This window comes from Salvia splendens, chromosome 15 (assembly GCF_004379255.2).
Source record: "Salvia splendens isolate huo1 chromosome 15, SspV2, whole genome shotgun sequence".
Lineage (NCBI taxonomy): Eukaryota > Viridiplantae > Streptophyta > Magnoliopsida > Lamiales > Lamiaceae > Salvia > Salvia splendens.
In genome coordinates this window covers 13035133-13054949 of record NC_056046.1, presented here as the reverse complement: position 1 = coordinate 13054949, position 19817 = coordinate 13035133, and the positions used below count along the sequence as shown (strand labels likewise).

The following is a 19817-nucleotide window of genomic DNA, read 5'->3' as shown; positions in this document are numbered from 1 at the left end:
ATGAATTAATTTGCTCAACTATTTCCACATCGATTTTAGCTCTTTACCCACTCAATTGCATTTAACAGTTCAAGTATTTTTGCATGTTATAAAAATAAGTTTTTGCTGTAGCCACATGATCACAATAGCATTAACAGGAAAAAGATTAAAATAATGAATTGATCATGGTTAATAGCATCGGCATTCAAAGTAAGCAAAAAGTCACCTCGAAGAAACCTTCAAATTGAGAGGGATAGTCATGAAGACAAACTCATCAAATACTAAGAAAAAAGGAGAATAAAAAAGGGCATAGCATGCCTTGTGTTGAAATAAGATCAACAGATTCTCCTAATTCTGTGGTTGCATAAGAACATCTCCTATATTATTCTTTTACCTGGATGCTCTTGCTTTCTTCTTTTGTCCACCACTACGGGCGCCTGGATTACCTGTCTTCCGCTTCGTTCCAGCTACGTTTGAAGCATTAGCAGCCCGCAGGGCCTTTTCCTTCCTTGCAGCCACTGCTGGTCGTTTCTTCGTCCCAGTACTCTTCTCTGTAGCAGGTTGAGGCTTTGATTTGGCAGAAATGGTATTCAACTTTGTACGGACTTTCTTCTGTCCGCCGGATTTGCTTGCGTGCAAGCCCTGGTAAGAGACGTTTGCCTTTGCTGGTGCCTTATAACCACCATCTGGAGTTCTGAACTTCTTAGCACTATTGCTCTGTGTTTCAGAAGTGTTCATCCTCTTCGAAGAAGAGTCAGCTGGTTTAACATGACTGAGCCTAAGTTCACGATTCCGAATCCACAAGTTACGTCCCTTGAGGGCTATATTGGCAGCATCCTTCATAGAACCAAGTTAATGATCAGGCGCATAACATGGAGTAAAAGAGTTGAGAGCCAAAACATAGATGGTCTTAGAAAGGAATGGCAAAAGATGATTCTGTGAGCAGACAAAGTTGGAAAGAGTGCCATATGCTAAAATAAACTCACTCAGATTAGACTAACACAGATATCATAGAAGTTCATAGACATCCAGTGGAAACCTTGGCAGGGCAAATGACTGGAAAAAGTTGCAAAAGCACAAGAGATCCATCAAGCTTAATAAGCATAGTTTCAAGAACTTTCACCCCTAGTCACTCTACCTTGATAACACATGAAAAATAACAGAATATGGAAATACATTTTAACAACAAATTAAAAGGAATATCCCTGGTTTCACATCTAAGCATGAATTCTAAAATGATTAGATTGCTCAAGACATATCCATGACACCAATAAATGACAGAAATTCATTCTATTAGTAAAAGAAAATTCATAAATTGAGAAAAGCTAGACATATAACTGGTTAAACAAATGCATTTATAAGAAAGAAATATAAATTAGAACTAAGATTAAGTTATCGACGGAAAATGCATCATTGGTTAAACATACTGCTCGTACCACAGTTTTAAATAACACATATGCAATGCCTTTCCCCAAGCTCGATCCAGGATCCCTGATAACCCGTACAGCTTCAACGCTTGTTTCAAGATTTTTTATATTAGAGAATAACTGATAGATCTCCTCATCCTGGAAAAGGCAGAAATGCATAACAATGTTACAAAGATATTATATCGTGTGGTGGGCATTCTTTATTAAATACTATGAACAATCTTGCCTTGACATCAAAAGGAAGATTTCCCAAGAAGACTGTCCTTTTGTTTTCGTACAATAGAGGATTATCTCCCTTCAATGTCTTGCGTGGTGGGCATGCCTTATCAATACGGATATGATTTCCACCAACCTAAACAAATGCCAATTAACTACTGATGCCCACTATGTTGTATAAATTGAGTATGTACTTCTGTCTTAAAATGAAGCAGAAAGACTGTAAAAGGTGGGAACATACCACAGCCATATTATGGGCCAATGATGATTGAGCAGACTCCTCAGCTTTAAAAACAACGTAAGCATTGACACTGCAAAAAAGTTATAGCCAATTTATGTTTGCTTGTTCAAATCTGCACCAAATACTACATTTTTCCCTCATAAGCATGAGAGGCAATTACTTATGGAAGAAGAAAAGTAAGCTAACATTTTGAAAGAATTAGAACTATAGTGTAACAGAAAGGATTAAAGTCGCAGGCCAAAAACACCAATGTCAGCTGGACTGATGGACATAACGAATTAACGATACACCAATTTAAACAGGTGAACTCATACAGAGTCTGGCATCTTGTTTCTACAATGTCAACTAAGATAACAAATACTTTATATGTGAGACGGATTTGGTAGACACAAAAGACCAAACCAAGAACTAATGCTATCCGAATCCACATTGAAAATATTTGAGCTAAGTCTTATTTCATTATAAAAGCGTGAAACTACTACCACAATGTATTCTTTAAACATACAATCAATCAAATCAAATCAAAAAAATGAACGGACATAATACAGAATATGTTCAATTTAGAAGTGAACCTGTTTCCATTCTCATTGATTTTCTTCAAAATTACAGCACCCTTCCTCGGCATTTTTCCCTGCAAACAAGAGAAGACCACCATTACTCCCATACACATAACAATCCCAGAAACAGAGCACAAGAAGGCCAAGGCAGCAGACTCACATCAACAATGGGAACAGATCGAATCCTCACAGACTCCACTTCACCAAACTGGCTAAACTCCTTGGCTATCTCCTTCTTCTTCAACTTTAGCGGCAAGTTCCCAACGAATATAGTCCTCAAAAGCTTACCTTCATCATCAAAACCTTCCTTTGCCACCACCATATCCTCCGGATTTTCCATTTTCTTCTTCTCTCCCACCACATCACTTTCATCAATCTCATCACTTACACCGTATCGCTTCGCCTCGTACTCCGCCTCAACGTTATCTCTCTTAACCTTCTTCCTTTTCTTCTTTTCACTTTTCTCACCATTTCCCTCACAATCTTTCCTCACAGTTTCTTCTGATTCAGAGCCTAAATTGTTTTTCTCAATATCATCACCCTCCTTCAGTTTCTCTCTCTTCACCTTATTGCTCTTCTCCCCAACCAATTCACCATCAAAACCGGAACTTTCACTCTCAGGTTTTACTTTCTTCCTTTTCTTTTGCTTCTTAGCCTCAGACAAATCCGAATCCTCGAAATTCGCCTCGTATTCGGCGTCTATCTTTTCTTTCCCTGCAAACCCTAATCTCGAATCTTCAATTGGCAGCGGCGTTTTCAGAAATTTCCGGTGGAACGGATTGTTATCGGAGAAGAGAGAATTTGCAGCTGGAACTTCGCCGAACAAGGTCTTGAAAACTGTGGATGAGTCGTTAGATTCGGAAAGGTTGTTTGCATCCCCATTTTTCAGAGGATTCTTTTGTTTCTTTGGCATGGCAAGTAAGTAGGAATCGTCAATTCGAGGTTTCAGAAAGAAAACAAATTTAGGACTGCGGTGCAACTCTAGCCAGGTTTCCTTTGTTACTTAATTTTATACACATTTTGTAAGCATAAACCAAAATTTTAAACAGAAATTTATCGGTTTATGTATAAAGGTTACGGTATCTTAATTTAAGAGTACTTGCACTTAATTGAAACCCAATTTGGTCTAGGGTTGCGGTTCCTAAAACTCATTATCATCCTAAAATAAATTAGCAAAATAAAATTTATCGTGAGCTAATGGTGGGCAACGTCGGAAGCTATCGGATGGAGCAACAATGGAAAATTTACGTCCATGTCCATGGTAGCAGGTCGCGCCCTCCTGTCCCTAGATCCTCCATTGATCATATGAATATCTATTTATGATTAGTTGGAAGGGGTGGTTATGACTTATTTAAATATAATTATCCATCTAGAGTGAGATACAATATCATAAACCAAACATAAGGGTCCTGTTAGGTTGAGATTTTTTAGCTTAATTGATAATTGAGATGTATTTTCAGCCACTCATCCACAACATTTTCGAAATGTCAACTGCAAGTATATTATGTCAACTTGGGGTATTATCTTCAATAGTCTGCACATCAAATGTCAACAACTTATAGTTGACATTATGTCCAGAGCCTATGTCCTAGCGGCATGGATTTTAAAAATATATATAATTAAAAAAGTATTTATTGAATAAAATGTACCATGAAATTACCATTCTGCCATTTCATAATTAATTAATCAAAAAATATTTTTCATGTGACAAATTCTGGACCACTCATTTAATAAAAATGAGTGGCTCATAACATATCCTAAAAAATCTCAATTGATCACAACTCCCAAACATAATATATATTTAATCTTGAAATATAATATCAAACTTAGCTGGTTCTAAGTCTTCTATATCATCCGTTTTATTTTGTTTAATCAATATTAATGGTTCGTGATCTACTTGCTCCAATTATAAGCATAGAATTCCCCGTGGTAAGTGTAAATTGCGGCTTGCTACTCAGCGAGTTGGGCGAGAGAGGCAATCGAACCATGTGTTCTCAATGAGAACACCAATTGATACATTCATTCTTTCTCCGTTACTTAAAAATAGAAACTTTGGAAACGGCGCAAGTTTTATTACAAAATTGGAAAAGTGAGAGAGAGGAAGATAAAAAAATGGATAAAGTAAGACAAATGAGGAGAACAAGTGGTGGAATTATTATTAACGGAGTGTGAGATCCATTTCCTAAAAATGAAAAGTTTTTCATTTTTAGGATATGAACCAAAAACGATTGAGTTTTACAGAGAGAGTATTTATTAGAGATTGATACGTAATAGAACATGCAAAACAAGAACTCTTATTCAAAGAGGGAAGAAGGCGTGAGTTGTGAAGATAGGAGAGAGACCATGACTCTTCATGCAAGAGAATAATAAATTAAATCAAATCCTAATCACCTATGAAAATTAAGTACTAATATATTCTAGATTCATGAATAAAATTAGATGAAAGTGGATGGTATCCATATCACAACTCGACTACAACTCTAATTCTATATTCCAGAGGAATTGATAGTAATTTACATAAAACTATTAAAGCTAGTTATGAGAAACATCCATCATATGGAACTTTTTGCAGTAAACCAACACAAGCAAATAAATGCTGTTGTACTTCATACTTGATTGATGACTAGCTGTTGTGGAGAAAAGGAAACAGTTTTAGAGGTCTGCTCAGATGCATCTGCAAGGTTCTCGAACATTCTCAAGATCTCCGTGGTATCCTCTAAGTAGTACTTTGCCTTGCTCGGCTTCTGCCCAACTGTGCATGCAAACACTTCAGCCACCGGAGAGAGGGAACCATCGTCCTTGGCACTCATGATCACCTCAAACATGTCCTCATCAGACCGGTCATCACCTATGCACAGCACAAAATCGGGAAGCACTTCCTTTTTGCGCGTCATTGCTAGAATCCTCTCAGCTACAACGCCTTTGTTGACCCCCTATGGACACAAACACGTTCAGGAACATGTTAAACAAGATATCAGTCAAGAGTCTGCCTACTTACGCCATGTTTCAGTTGCACGAGTAGATGTGGTAGAAGTATTGAGAATCCAAGAAGGCTAGAAAGCATTCCAATTTTGACAACATTAACTTTAACAGCATATTTGGCTTGTTTAAATCAGTACCCCTTAACCATACTTCATTTTCAATAATGTTCATGTCTCCTAGTTGAGACAATGAGCATTTATAGTAACTTTATCAGCAAGCATATAGTTCTTTATTTCACCATTTCTTGATTTCGGGTATACAACCCCACAAATCTAGCATTGACAGAGGGAGAAAGCACATAAGAGGTCAGATACGAAATATCTATATGCAGGTGAAATAAATTCTTGGAGAAGATGAATTAAGGTAAAAGCATAGCATAATACTAGATGCCGTCTTGTAGGCTAACCTGGGGCTTTACTTCAACAATGTGCTGGCCACTCTTGACTGAAACCGGTTCATTTGCTAGAACACTCTCGAGGTGATCATGAAGTTCCTTAGCCTGACATGAGCCAAAATCTGGATCTGCAAGCTGGTAGTTCCAGACAAGTGCACTCTCTTTTGCTTCTATGAAAGAACCATCTGTTGTTTCTGTGTATAGCTGCATTACAGGCTCGGCAATCTGCTTCCAGTAAAAATCTTGTGCAGGAAAACAAGTTTCCCAGTTCGGCTGGTTTTGTGCCCTGCAAACAAAATGTTATAGTAATATAATTGTCAATATGGGATAAAGATAATTTAAACAAAGACCTTATTATAAACTCAGCATGGATGCAGAAACCGAGTCCTGTCCGGAGGGTAAAGTTTAGGGGGAAAATTCGAATGCCTGGTTAACTATATAATACAAAGCTAAACAAAATAAACCCTGAATAAGTGGCTGAGAGGCTAGAAGCTCGTGTATGGCATGTAGCATGTGACAGCAATACACTAAATGTATTACCAAATGCAGCCAAATACAGTTTCTGGAACAATTAAGTCATCTTCTGTGACACATCTAAACTTATACATTCTTTTCTTTAGTATACGATAGCATCACTTCACCATTAGCAGTAAAATTTGGTTCTTCGAGATTCACACCATAATAAATTGCTGATATTGATTAGGAACATATGATAATCAGCATAGATTTCACAGAAGCATATTGAAAACTGAAGCAAACTGCAACCGTGGAAACAAGCTATTGTCTGATTGACTCTAATAGGTTGCACTTATCCTAACTTGATGTGGTTGATGTACTCACGTCTAAAGGCATGCTTGCAATGCAAAAGTAAGTAATTATATATCTGATAGCCTCGGGTGATTTGAAGAAGCATATATAAGCAATTTTTGCTACAAGAGAATGGACTAATTCATTAATCAAAAGCAAGAGTGCCTTACCTCACAAAATACCCATGCTCTGCTCCAATTCCTAGGTTTTCACAGGAAGTAAACCATCGTGTTAAGATCTCTTTATTTTTCCCACTTACCACAAAGACTGTGTTCTTGGCATCTCTGCAGAGTTTATTCAGTATTTCAATAGCCTCAGCATCTGGAGCTGCGTCAGGAGTACTCTGTGATGTCATTGTGCCATCATAGTCCAAAAGAATAGCGCGGTTCTTAGTCCTTTTGTATGCAGACACAAGGTGCTCGACTGACAGCTTACTGAAACTCGGATCCAAGGCAATAACACGAAATCCTAACCCAAAACCAATGCCCCAGCATCTTCTCCTTATGTGATCCCTACATGCTCTTTCGAGATCTTGAAAATAGCTGTGAGCCCAATAGGCGACATCATGGGTACTTACATACTTGTAGTGCTTATCATGCCGCATTTGTTTCTCTGGCTCCGGAACAATGAGAGCTGAATCCATAGCTTCCTCAACAGAATCAATGTTCCAAGGGTTAATCCTTATTGCACCACTAAGAGATGGTGAGCACCCAATGAATTCAGAAACCACTAACATACTCTTCTTTGGTGATGACGGATTCAAGTTCAATGTTTTGTCCAACTTATCCGTTCCTTGCCTGCACACAATGTACTCATAAGGTATCAAATTCATCCCGTCTCTTACAGCAGTGACTAGACAACACTCAGCAATTATATAGTATGCAATACGCTCATAGAAGTGAAGATAGGTATCAACCAAGACTACTGGCTCATATCCTGGTTTCCCAAAGGTGTGATTGATTCTTGCAACAATGGTGTTAGTTTCTGAGCGAACCTCCTGAACATCTTTCCCCCGGCCTCTAGCAGGATTAGCTATCTGAACCATAACAACTTTACCTCGTTTATCAGAATGGTGAGTTAGCAACTGCTCGAAGGCTAGAAGCTTTAAGCTTATACCTTTGAAAATATCCATGTCATCCACCCCAAGCAAGACAGTCTGACCCTGAAACTTATCTCGTAACTGTGCCACCTTAAGCTCTGTGTCTGGAAGATCCAGCACGGAGCAAAGCTGGCCCATGTGAATACCAACTGGAAGGATTTTAATGCTGACAGTACGACCATAGTACTCAAGCCCTATATAACCACGCTTAGATTGATACGATACCCCCAGCATTCTGCTACAGCAAGACAGAAAATGTCTTGCATAATCAAACGTATGGAAGCCAATAAGGTCTGAGTTCAAGAGTGCCCGTAGGAGTTCAATCCTTACAGGTAGAGTTCGATATATCTCTGATGATGGAAATGGACTATGGAGGAAAAACCCAAGTTTCACCCTGTTAAATCTCTTTCTCAAAAATGTTGGTAACACCATCAAATGGTAATCATGAACCCACACAAAGTCATCATCAGGAGTGATCACTTCCATCACTTTATCAGCAAATATTTTGTTTACAGAGAGATAAGCTTGCCACAGCATACGATCAAACCTGCCACCAAGATCCGGAGATAGAGGAAGCATATAGTGAAACAAAGGCCACAAGTACTGTTTACAAAAACCATGGTAGAATTTACTGAAGAGCTCTGGTCGAATGAAAGCAGGGACGCAGTTGAAGTTCTCGAGCAACGTTTGGGCTACATCATCTTGTTCACTTAATTCGATTTCCTCTTTAAGAGAACCAACATATATTACCTCCACATCTTCACCAAGTCCATCTTTCAGTTGTAAGAGAAGAGAATCCTCATCCCAACTGAAGCTCCACCCTTTCTTACCATCTGACTCGTTCCTTTGAGCACGAAGTGGGAGCTGATTCCCAACAATAATCATACGCTCTTGTGCAATAGAGGAGGGAGCATCAGACCCACCATTACTTCTACTTTCATCGTCTAGCTCAGATAACACCCCAGCTACAGTTGCAACACGAGATAGCTTCTTGAACCCACGGCTGAAGGTAGGTGATGATCCACCAGAAGTAAGATCCAATAAGTTGGAATAAGACCTCGAAACCATTATTTAAAGAATTGTATCTCGGCCAACACAGAACTCTTTGTAACTGATGAAGAAATCAAGCTGTGCAAATCATGTTATAGATTAAAAGAACATATAAATTTAAAAAACGGATACTCAAATCTGTAACCAACAAAAACTCCACAAATAAGCCCTTTTCACCTTACAAGCAAACAGTTATTATCTATCATACATAAATTACCTAAGCATGGAAATGATAAGGCAAAATCTCATGATCATAAAAGTTACTACTAGTGAATACTAGTAGTACTTAAAGAATGACCACACCGCACAACAACCCTTATAAATGTGGTCAAGCTCATAAAACAAATCAGGTATGCCTCTGACAAGCTTATTGAATCCATCTTCCACCATCAAAGACAGTTTCTACACTAGAAAAACTATCAATTTACAGAGAAAAATTACCACAGTAGCATTGCAGAAAGTGGGCAATAAATTGAACAAAATAAAAAGTATAAAAAAAACAACTCAAAAGCAACTCACACAAGGAAAGTGAAGTGTTGGAAGATAATAATAGCCAATGAGAAAGTTGAACAGTGAGCGATTACCTCGCAAGAAAGTGGCCTTAAAAATCATCCAAGATTCCCACAGAAAGCAGCTTAGATCAGATTCCCATCTTCTACCACTCACTACAATGCCATCAAGAAAACATTTTTCGTCATCTACTTTTTCTGCAAATGCTAATTTCGTTAGTGAGCTAAAATCATAAAACGGCACTCAAAGTAATGGTGTCGGTAAAGATTCCCCTATTCTCTCTCTCTCTGTCACACTAAAAAGGCAAGAGGAGAATAGGTCTGGAAATGGTGCAAATGTGCCAGTGATGAAAGCAAGAAGGAAAAACAGTTGGCTGCAAATATTGTTTTTTGTCACATAGTGTTTAACCATGGTTTAATTAATGCCACTTAACTCTTAACTAAAACTTAACCCAATTTATAATCTACCAAACTATGGGACCAGTGCCCTTCTTTTTATTACAAATAATTCCTTAATATTTCTTTATATTATAAAAAATATATACTATTCATATTATATGCTCATATGTCATATCAAATATGTATATCAAATGGGAACTGAGAAAAATATCCTGCGTTTGCATCAAAGAAGTAATAATGTGGCCCTATAAGCCAATGAGGAGATGAAGAGTGTTAAAGCAGCTGTTATTCGAAATCAATTAAACAATAATCATCTCCACTTTTTTCCCCTGGTGTAGTTAAAAGAACCAACATCTAGTAAATAGTTAGTTAGGCCCCAATTTAATCTCCCACGCTAAATTAATTATTCAGTTTAGTACACGATTCCTTATTATCTGTTATATACACCGTTAAAAACTAATATTTATTCAACTTGTATTATCACAAAGATTACATCGAGTATTATAGGAAGAGCAGCTATACACATAAGGAAAGATTTTGCCCTAATTCTAATTACCATAATCTTGGTAATTTACAATTAATTTCATATCTTCCTCATTATTTGCTTGTGATTTGATTCCTCCAATCTTCTCGATTATTTACTCGTGATCTCTTTCCAACACTCCCCCTCAAGTTAAGTAAGGGGATCGTCCATACTTAACTTGCCCAATACTTCATGGAAACTTCTGGAGTCCACAGCTTTGGTGAGAATGTCAGCCAACTGGTCTTCTAATCTTACAAACGGTAGTTCCACCACCTTTGCTTCAATATTGTCTTTGATGAAGTAGCGATCAACTTCAGCATGTTTTGTTCGATCATGTTGTACTGGGTTCTCTGATATGCTAATAGCTGCCTTGTTATCGCAAAAAAGTTTGCACGGTCCAGGGGAGATCAACTCTAACTAAGTCATTAGCCTCTTAAGCCATAGGATCTCAGTCAATCCGCTCTTGATTCCTCGAAATTCTGCCTCCGCACCTGACAAAGCTACCACCTTATGTTTCTTACTTCGCCAAGTAACTAAATTCCCCCCAACAAAGGTAAAGTACCCCGCAGTTGATTTCCTATCATTCGGATTTCCTGCCCAATCAGCATCGGTGTATCCATGTATGTCCATATGTCCATGTTTCTTGAACAACACTCCATGTCCTGGTGTTCCCTTCAAGTATCTAACAATCCGCAGAGCTGCCTCCCAATGAGCCGCCTGTGGTTGATGCATAAACTGGCTCACCACCCCGACCGCATATGCAATATCAGGCCTAGTATGAGACAAGTAGATTAGTTTCCCGACTAAGCGCTGGTATCTCGACCGATGAGTGGGTTCTGCTCCTTCTACTATTCTCAAGCTGTGGTTCTGTTGGCTTGCAATCCAGCATCCCAGTTTCTGCTAACAAGTCCAGGACATATTTTCTTTGATTGATGAAGATTCCTTGTTGAGATCTTAGCACTTCTATTCCCAGAAAATACTTCAGCGAACCTAGGTCCTTCATCTCGAATTCTGAAAACAAATTCTGTCTCAGCTCCTTGATTTCTTCTTCGTCATCTCCAGTAAGAATCATGTCGTCCACATAGATGATAAGGCAGGTGATCTTTCCTTCCCTTTTCTTCAGAAACAACGTGTGGTCGGAATTGCTCTAATTGTACCCATACTTCTTCATCACTTCGGTAAATCTCCCAAACCAGGCTCGGGGAGACTGCTTCAATCCATACAGTGTTTTCTTGAGTTTGCATACCTTCCCTCCTTCAAAGTTTTCCGAGAATCCTGGTGGAGCCTCCATGTAGATTGGTTTCGGAAGTTCACCATGCAGGAAGGCATTAGTGACGTCAAATTGGTGTAAAGGCCACTCCTTGTTGGCCGCAATTGAGAAGAGTACCCTGATTGTGTTTATCTTGGCAACCGGGGAGAATGTCTCGGCATAATCAACTCCATAGGTCTGAGTGTACCCTTTTGCTACCAGCCTTGCCTTATATCGCTCGACTGACCCATCTGGCCTCCTTTTTATGGTGAAGACCCACCTACATCCCACGGCTCGCACTCCTTCTGGCTTGTCACACACCTCCCATGTATTGCTCTTCATCAGTGCTTTCATTTCTACCATCATTGCTTTCTTCCAATGAGTGACCTTCATAGCTTCCTCGGCAGTTTGAGGAATCTCTTCTTCTTCATATAGGGCGGTTGTGAATGCCTTAGCCATTTCTGTGAGGTTGGCTTTCGCAAAATTTGCAACTGATTATCTGCTCTTAGCACCTATCCTTTCTGGACTGTATCTTTTTGGAGGGACTCCCCGAGTACTGCGCTGAGGAAGAATGTATCGACCAGTATCCCCGTCAATAGCGGTGATCTCATCTGTCTCAGAATTGTCAGGTGTAATTGTACTTTCAGAGTTGAGTTCAGGATTTACCTCGGATATCACTGGAGGAGAATCGGATTGAGGCGTGGTTGCCTGAGGAGGGTCCATAGTGGTTGTGACCTGCTCGGCGGTGGTGCTAGCTTGCTCTGTTAGTTCCACCTCTGAGTTACTTGGTTGAGGCACCAACCAACTTGGGGGTCCACTGATATCCCTTAGGCTATTTCTACTACTCTCCCCCTGACCCCGAAGATGGGTGTGGTAGAAATATTCACATTCAAGAAAATTACAGTTCATAGTGGTGATTATCTTCCTAGTGGATGGATCATAACACCTATACCCCTTCTGATTAATCCCATATCCTAGAAAGACACATTTCACAGCGCATGCATAAAATTTTGTTCTCTCGTGTTTCGGTATATGCACATAGACAGAGCATCCAAAAATTTTAAGTGGAAGAGTAAAAGGTTCAGGAAGTTTCATCATTTTCGAAAGGGTCTGAAGGGGTGTTTTCATGTTAAGTATTTTTGTAGGAAGACGATTTACAAGATAAACTGACGTAGCCACGGCTTCGGGCCAAAGGAACTTTGGGACATTTGAGTCAAAAAACAACGCTCGAGTAATTTCGAGAAGAATTCTGTTTTTCCTCTCAGCTACCCCATTCTGTTCTGGTGTATACGGGCACGTGGTTTGGTGAATTAACCCATTTTTTTTAAAAAGTCTTACATGTCTTTATTGACAAATTCCCTCCCATTGTCTGACCGAAGGACTGAGATGGTTTTTCGAAATTGTGTCTGAATCATTTTTAAAAAGATGATGAATTTTTTGAAAACTTCAGATTTATTCCGCAAAAAATACACCCAGGTCATTCTAGTGCAATCATCGACAAACAGAAGGAAATATTTAAAACCATGATCACCAACAATAGGCGCAGGGCCCCACACATCAGCGTGAACAATAGAAAAAATATCCTTAACACGAGTATCACTGGATTTGTAAGATTGTCTATGATTTTTAGCCAAAACACACGACTCACAAGAAATGTCTTTAATATGCGAAAATTTTGGAAAAAGTAATTTAAAATAACCCGTTGAGGGATGACCCATTCTCCGATGCCACAACCAAGCTTCTTTATCAGCAGATCCGTGAGCAAGCATTGCGGCGCCACCTTGGTGAGCTATCTCATCCACATAATAGAGCCCTTGACGCTCAGTGCCACGCCCAATTATCCTCCTCGTCCTGATATCCTGTAAAACGCAGAAGTTCGGGTGCATCAATAAGGTACAATTTAACTCTTTGGTCACATGGCTAATAGACATTAGTTTGTGAGACAGTTTAGGCACATAAAGACAATTATTGAGTTTCAGGTTTGGAGATATCTCAATAGTTCCGCTCCCACTTACGGACGTTGATCCCCCATCAGCAGTCTGAATTTGACTTTTAGTTGCCCCATTAAAAACAGAAAAATCATTTCTATCATACGTCATTGTATCTGTAGCCCCACAGTCAAATATCCACTCACTTGTAGTACTACCCGGTAATTTTTTTTGCCATACACACAACATGGGTATTTTGAAGGGGTGCAAAATAATTTGGGGTAATAAACGAGATTTCTGAGGATTTGGGGGTAGATTTCGAATTTCCAGCTTTTATGGGGTTCAATCTCCTAATATTATCAGAATGGGGTAAAATGTGGGGTTTATTAATCTGGGGGGACTCATTTGCAAATTCAAGATTGGGGTTAGGGTTTAACACCCCCAACCCGTTACCTGCTCCGAACGATCCGCCGCTCCTTCTGAATTCAGCGATTGCTGCCTCTCCCATAGCGCCGCCCCGATTATCCGGCCGACCGTGAGCGTCGGGGGCCTCCTGGTTGCCCGCTCCGGTCGCTGGAAACATGTCCCCTCCATTTTCTGTAACACCGATCGCTAATTTGGCCTTGGCTTTTTGGTTGTCGTCCCACCATTTCGGGAATCCGACGAGTAGGAAGCACGTCTCCTTGGTGTGCTTGTGCTTCCCACGGTGTGAGCACCATAGCTTGGACTTGTCTTGCTTGAAGGGCCGGCGATTCGGGGCGGTTGATGTATTGAGACGATGCGACGGTTGTCCACTCCTCTGTTGACTCCGGACCGCGAATCCGAGCCCGATTCCGCCCAATGATGTGGTACCGTTGGTTGCGACGGCGGATTCAGTGGTGGTTGCCGGCATAATGCTGAGCCGGGCGATCTCCCTCTTAATCCAACCGTACGCGACCTCGGCTGAGGGCCACGGTTTGTCTTTAAGCACTTCTCGTTTCATTTGGTCGTATCTCGGGTTCAGGCCGGTTAGGAATTTGAATAATCGTCGTATTTCGACATACTTTCGGAATTGCCCTATCCCCTTGTCACAACACGTGACCGGCTATTCTTGACACCGGTCGACGTCGATCCACGTCCCATGTAAGTGACGCCAATAGGTTTTGAGACTTTGTTCTCCTTGCTTGACATTCTCTGCTTTTTCTTCCAGATCGAAGAGCAAGAACGGATCGGACGTGCTTTCGAACGTCACGGCTAGGCTCTTCCACAGGGCTTCGGCTGTTTGATGGTGAGCGAAGTCGATGACGATGTCCGTCTCGATGTTGTCTAAGATCCACGAGAAGACAATCAAGTCGGTCTTCTCCCACTCCGTGTAGCCAGCCGCCCCTGGTTCGGGTGGTGGCGGGCTGCCGTTGATGTGGCGGAGTACTCGTCTACTCCCGATTTGGATCTTCATGAGTCGGCTCCATATGGAGTAATTCGTTCCGTTGAGCTTTACTGCCACGGTCACATTCTTGCTGACCCGTAGCTTGTGGTCGTCTTGAACTGGGGGTTTGGTTTCGTCGGCCATGGCTTAATCTGCCTTTAGGTCGAGAGAGGTAAACAAAGGCTATGATGAAATTATTTCTGAGCCTTGCTCTGATGCCATGTTAAAAACTAATATTTATTCAACTTGTATTGTCACAAAGATTACATCGAGTATTATAAGAAGAGCAGCTATTCACATAAGGAAAGATTTTGCCCTAATTCTAATTACCATAATCTTGGTAATTTACAATTAATTCCATATCTTCCTCATTATTTGCTTGTGATTTGATTCCCCCAATCTTCTCGATTATTTACTCGTGATCTCTTTCCAACATATACTAATATAGAAATACATATTCTTTTCTTTAAAAGATTGAGATATGTATTTTTATAGCATTTGATGTGGCTGGCTATAATGTGTTTAGTGGAGTAGTATTTTTTATCTTTTGAGGATAGGTTTAGAGTTTGGGAAAAAATATTTAAAATACCTCAAACTATTCGAGTATATCCTAAATTGTCTTCTAAAATGGTGTAAATAAATATACCCGAAAAATACCCAATTTTTTGTACTATTACCTAACACCCCTTCAAATATTAACTGACAAGATCATTAATTTTTTATGACTAGAAGATATTGTTCCATATGACATTACACGTGAAAATTTTAAAATACAAATTTGGGCTTGAATTTTGATAATATATACGAATTAAATTGACCATAATTCATAAACTAAATAAATATTGATATGTTTGAACATAATTCATATTCAAATATTCAAGCTTTTTTTTTATGAAATTCATTGTGATTTTAAAACATAAATAAACGTGGGATCATATGAGATAGTAAGTGGAATGATTTTGCCAACCCAACAAGAAATAATGGTTTTGTCAATGAATATCTAATAATCAATGTTAGACTATAATACCACAACACAATTGAAAATTTTGGAATAATTTATATAAGATAATTGACGTTTAAATACAACATTTTGACTGTTTCTTTCATTTTGTATACGAACTTTAGAATGTGTGAAATATACTACAAGAACTTAGATTATGATGTAATTTTATGATGATTTTAGCATAGTTCAAAATTAAACTTCACTTAGATGCCTACTAACATTGCTCTTAATTAGCCTCTTATCAAAATCCTAACATCATTTAATTATGAAAACTTTTAATGGAAAATAAAAAAAGTTATCTCACGTCTGTCTCATCTGTCTTGGCGATGTGGAATCCTAAGCATGGGTGAATTATACGGATTTGGATCCTCTACGGTGCACAGCACTGCTGTGCACCTAATAAAATAATTTTTTAATAATAAAAAAAAATATTTTTTTAATGTGTTGTGAGGTGCACAGCAGTGGATCCAAATCCGAATTATACATGTACCTAGCCAAAGGAAAAGTTAGCATGTAGCACCACAAGAAAGCTAGTATGTCGGCCGCATCTAATACTACTACGACTATAATTGAGGCTTTTATTTCTCTCTAGTCAAACTCAGACAGGGTGATATGTGCATTTCTTTCATGGACTTCTCAAGGGTTGGAAGAAGCTTTTTACATAAATGATGTACATTTGTTGGCCTATTAGAAACAAAAAAAATGTTGAATAACTATAAAATTTTTATTGGACACTAAAATTCCTGATGATTAACATGTTATGTCGACATAGTTTCACTTGATTGTTACATGTGCAAGAGTAGTTGTTCAGTATATATAAAAAAAGAATCCTAAGCAACTGCACATAGGAGTGAAGATTGAAGTATAGAGTTTCTAAAGATTCGTATATATGTTGCTACCGAAAAAGATAGTTTGACATAAATTGTACTTCCTCCGTCCCCAAAGAATATGAACTTTGGATTCGACACGAGTTTTAATAAATAAGGGGAAAAGTAAGAGAGAGAGAAATGGTAGTGGAAATAATGTTAGTGGAGAGTGGTGTCACATTATTATGATGGTATAAGTGTTAAATAGTAATGGTATAAGTTGTAAATAAAATGATGTGTAGGGGTAGTATGTTGTTTGAATTTTTTAAAATTAGAAAGTTCATACTTTTTAGGGACGGACGAAAAAGGAAATAGTTAATACTCTTTGGGACGGAGGGAGTAGTATTTCCCTGAAACACATGGTCAATATGCTATGCAGTGTTTTACGCTCGCCATAAAGGATCTGCAGAAGTTTAAATAGTCATATTTGAAACGACAAAAATGGAAGAATTTGAATAGGGCTTCTTCCAATGGCATTATTTGAATCTCATTTATAAATACTCGATGACTCTTAATATTTGAAGTTACCAAACGCTAGACATTAGTAAAAGTTAAAGCACTCAAGCTCTAAAGCAAACAGTCTAAGGCCATAAACCATTTTCGAAGATGACAATTCTAATTTCTAGTATATCTCGAGAAATCTGTTAAACATTCTCTCTTAAGTCTTCTTGGCAAATTTTCATTAGAACAATTGTACATGATTGAAAAATCAACCAAAACCTGTAAAATTTGCGTTGAAGAAGAAGTCGAGAGGTTGCATGGTTATAAGGTTATTGCTGCTTAAAGCAAGAAGAAAATGGTTTAACTAAACTGAGTCATAACACAATAAAGTTAACTCTATGTTAGTTTGCTTACATGTGTAAATTCTATGTTTGTGGACATAAAGAGAAGTTTAATACGAACCCATGCATAAGAATATTGTAATACTACATTCTATTGTTCATATATATCGATCGCATGTAGTGAAAATAATGTAGTACTAATACTATTATGAAACTACCAAAGAAATGTGGGATAGTTTGGAAGGTATATTAGCTAAATATTATATTGCTTGTCAAGTGGAGTTTTTGACAACTTCATTGAAAAGAAAGGTGGCTCTGAAGATGAAATCGGTGGTGGATCTAGAACCCAAAAATAAAGGGGGTGAAATTAAATATTTAAAAATAAATACAATTAATATACTATTTTTAATAATAATATATTAATATTCAAGTAGCACTAGCGTGTGTACAACTGAGTTACAATTTAGACAACACTAAAAGCCAAAATTATATTAAAAAAATTCATAGGCAATAAGAATAAGATATTTATACACATAACAATTCATTTAGGACCTTTAAAATAAATAAAACACACAAAAAATCTCAATGAAATTAATTTTTATTAAAAATAAAATATAAAAATAATATAAGTAAAGTAGTAAAGATTTGGATATAGAGCAACCTTGGACTGAATGACAAGTAGTGAGCAACAGAAGATGATGAGCACAAGAAGGACTACTGAATATCTTGAAAGCACCAAGGCTACTTATGATCAGTTACTACTCAACTTTCCAGCCATGAATGATGAAGAAGACATTCACAAGCAGAAGAAGAATTGAACAAACTTGGTGAGAAGCAGACATTTACCTAAATTTCATCAAATTTAATATTTTTAAAAAATATTCATAATCAAAATCATGGAGTATAATTTTAATCAGTCTCGTCATATTTAATGACTAATATTGAAAACATTTCAAATTAGAGCTAAGAATTTTGACTCTGAGAATTCCTAACATCGACCATGACTAACTTTCGTGGCCAGCGACTAAGTTGCGATGGATACTGATTACTGATGTTAGTTTGTGGACGTGATTTTCAACTTCTAATCACTACTATGCATATTTATCTATTTTCAGTTTCTCTTTCAACATTTTTTCCAAATTCACTAAATTAATTAGCGTTAAAACTAAAACAAACGTTGGACTGAAGTTTTAGCTTACAAAAAAAAGTTTTAAATATAAAAGGTTGTGGTTATAATTTATTTTTCTAAACTCTCCAAAACAAATTTTATCACCACATTTGATTTTCAAGATATTGCGATTTCCTTCTGTGAAGAATAAAATAAAATTAGTAAATTTAGAAATACTAACAATGTCATTTTCTTTTGAGTTTTGGTTGGGTGCCGATTTGTGAGTTGTGTCTGGTTCAGTTTACTTTTTTGGAATAACGCGGCTTTCAACTTTAAATTCAGTTCATTCTGGACCATAATATAATCTAAGAAGTTCTAGCTGAGACAGTTTTCTCTTGTTCAAGTTGATCAGGATGGACTATATAGGGATAGATCTGATTTAGGAAGGAGTTATTGAACTTTTGGTGTTGGAGAAATTTACGGAGATTAAGTGCATTTTTGGTTTCACTTATAATTCTCCTTTGTGCAAATCTTTGTTCGTGAAATCATGTATGAGGTTGAGTATTTTGCTGAGAAAGGGTTGCATGAGAAAATTTTGTTTGAGAAATATCTGGATTACTTGTGATGAGAAGGCTTTAGCAGCCATTTGGACATCCCGATAGTGTGTTTGACAGTGAAAAATATGCTCATTGAGTTTGGTAAATTTACAGATTTCTAGCCCTGATTTTATACAATGTGAGTAACTGTGTCTTAAAATTACTTTTTATGTTTGGGCAGTAACAGATTAGTAATATTGTTGCTGAGCCACTTCAACATATTGTGCAATGTATTAGAGAATATGAATGTCATGATCCTTTTGTGTTGTCTTTCCTTTTCTTCTTTTTGAAATGGAATTTCAATAGCTGTCTCTCAACTTTTCCGAATCTGAGATGCCATTTTGTATATAACATTTTAAACTTGTAGAATTATCCTTTACAGTATAATGCTTGAAATTTTGTGAAACCACTGCTCTTGGGAAACACTTTATCTACTACCTTTCGTTTAAGTTATAGTACCTTCACTAATAAGGAAGAGGCAGTTCTGGAGGATAGGAGAACCGTCTGTTAGCTGTGTCCTTGTCACCTTCGAAGTACAAACTAAAAAATTATAGTACTAAAGTTTCTCAGATGCAAATTTTTGAAATTATGATTTGCCTACTATGGGACTGAACTGTTTTTGCCTTTCCTTTTCCGGTTTTGTTAAGAAAGGAAGTCCTGCACTGGCTTCCAAGGTTTATTTTCCCTTAAAATCCCT

At 37.9% G+C, this 19817-nt stretch overlaps 2 protein-coding genes across 3 annotated transcripts; both read right to left on the bottom strand.

Annotated features, from left to right (window-relative positions):
- Window positions 1-190: 190 nt before the first annotated feature.
- Window positions 191-3425, bottom strand: LOC121768431 (RNA-binding protein 34-like). Its single transcript, XM_042164940.1, has 6 exons — window positions 2581-3425; window positions 2436-2494; window positions 1864-1933; window positions 1633-1758; window positions 1416-1544; window positions 191-816 (listed from the first exon to the last, which is right to left on the bottom strand). The coding sequence occupies exons 1-6, from the start codon at window positions 3331-3333 to the stop codon at window positions 370-372; spliced, it is 1584 nt and encodes a 527-aa protein (XP_042020874.1). The 5' UTR covers window positions 3334-3425; the 3' UTR covers window positions 191-369.
- A 1395-nt stretch (window positions 3426-4820) lies between these two features.
- On the bottom strand, window positions 4821-9655 carry LOC121768339 (alpha,alpha-trehalose-phosphate synthase [UDP-forming] 5-like). 2 transcript variants are annotated; one of them, XM_042164810.1, is made up of 4 exons: window positions 9337-9655; window positions 6774-8830; window positions 5809-6082; window positions 4821-5353 (listed from the first exon to the last, which is right to left on the bottom strand). In XM_042164810.1, the coding sequence occupies exons 2-4, from the start codon at window positions 8768-8770 to the stop codon at window positions 5027-5029; spliced, it is 2598 nt and encodes an 865-aa protein (XP_042020744.1). In that variant the 5' UTR covers window positions 8771-8830; window positions 9337-9655; the 3' UTR covers window positions 4821-5026. The 2 variants fall into 2 exon arrangements, with proteins under 2 accessions (XP_042020744.1, XP_042020745.1); XM_042164811.1 differs by lacking the exon at window positions 9337-9655 and adding an exon at window positions 8970-9295.
- Between the last annotated feature and the right edge of the window lie 10162 nt (window positions 9656-19817).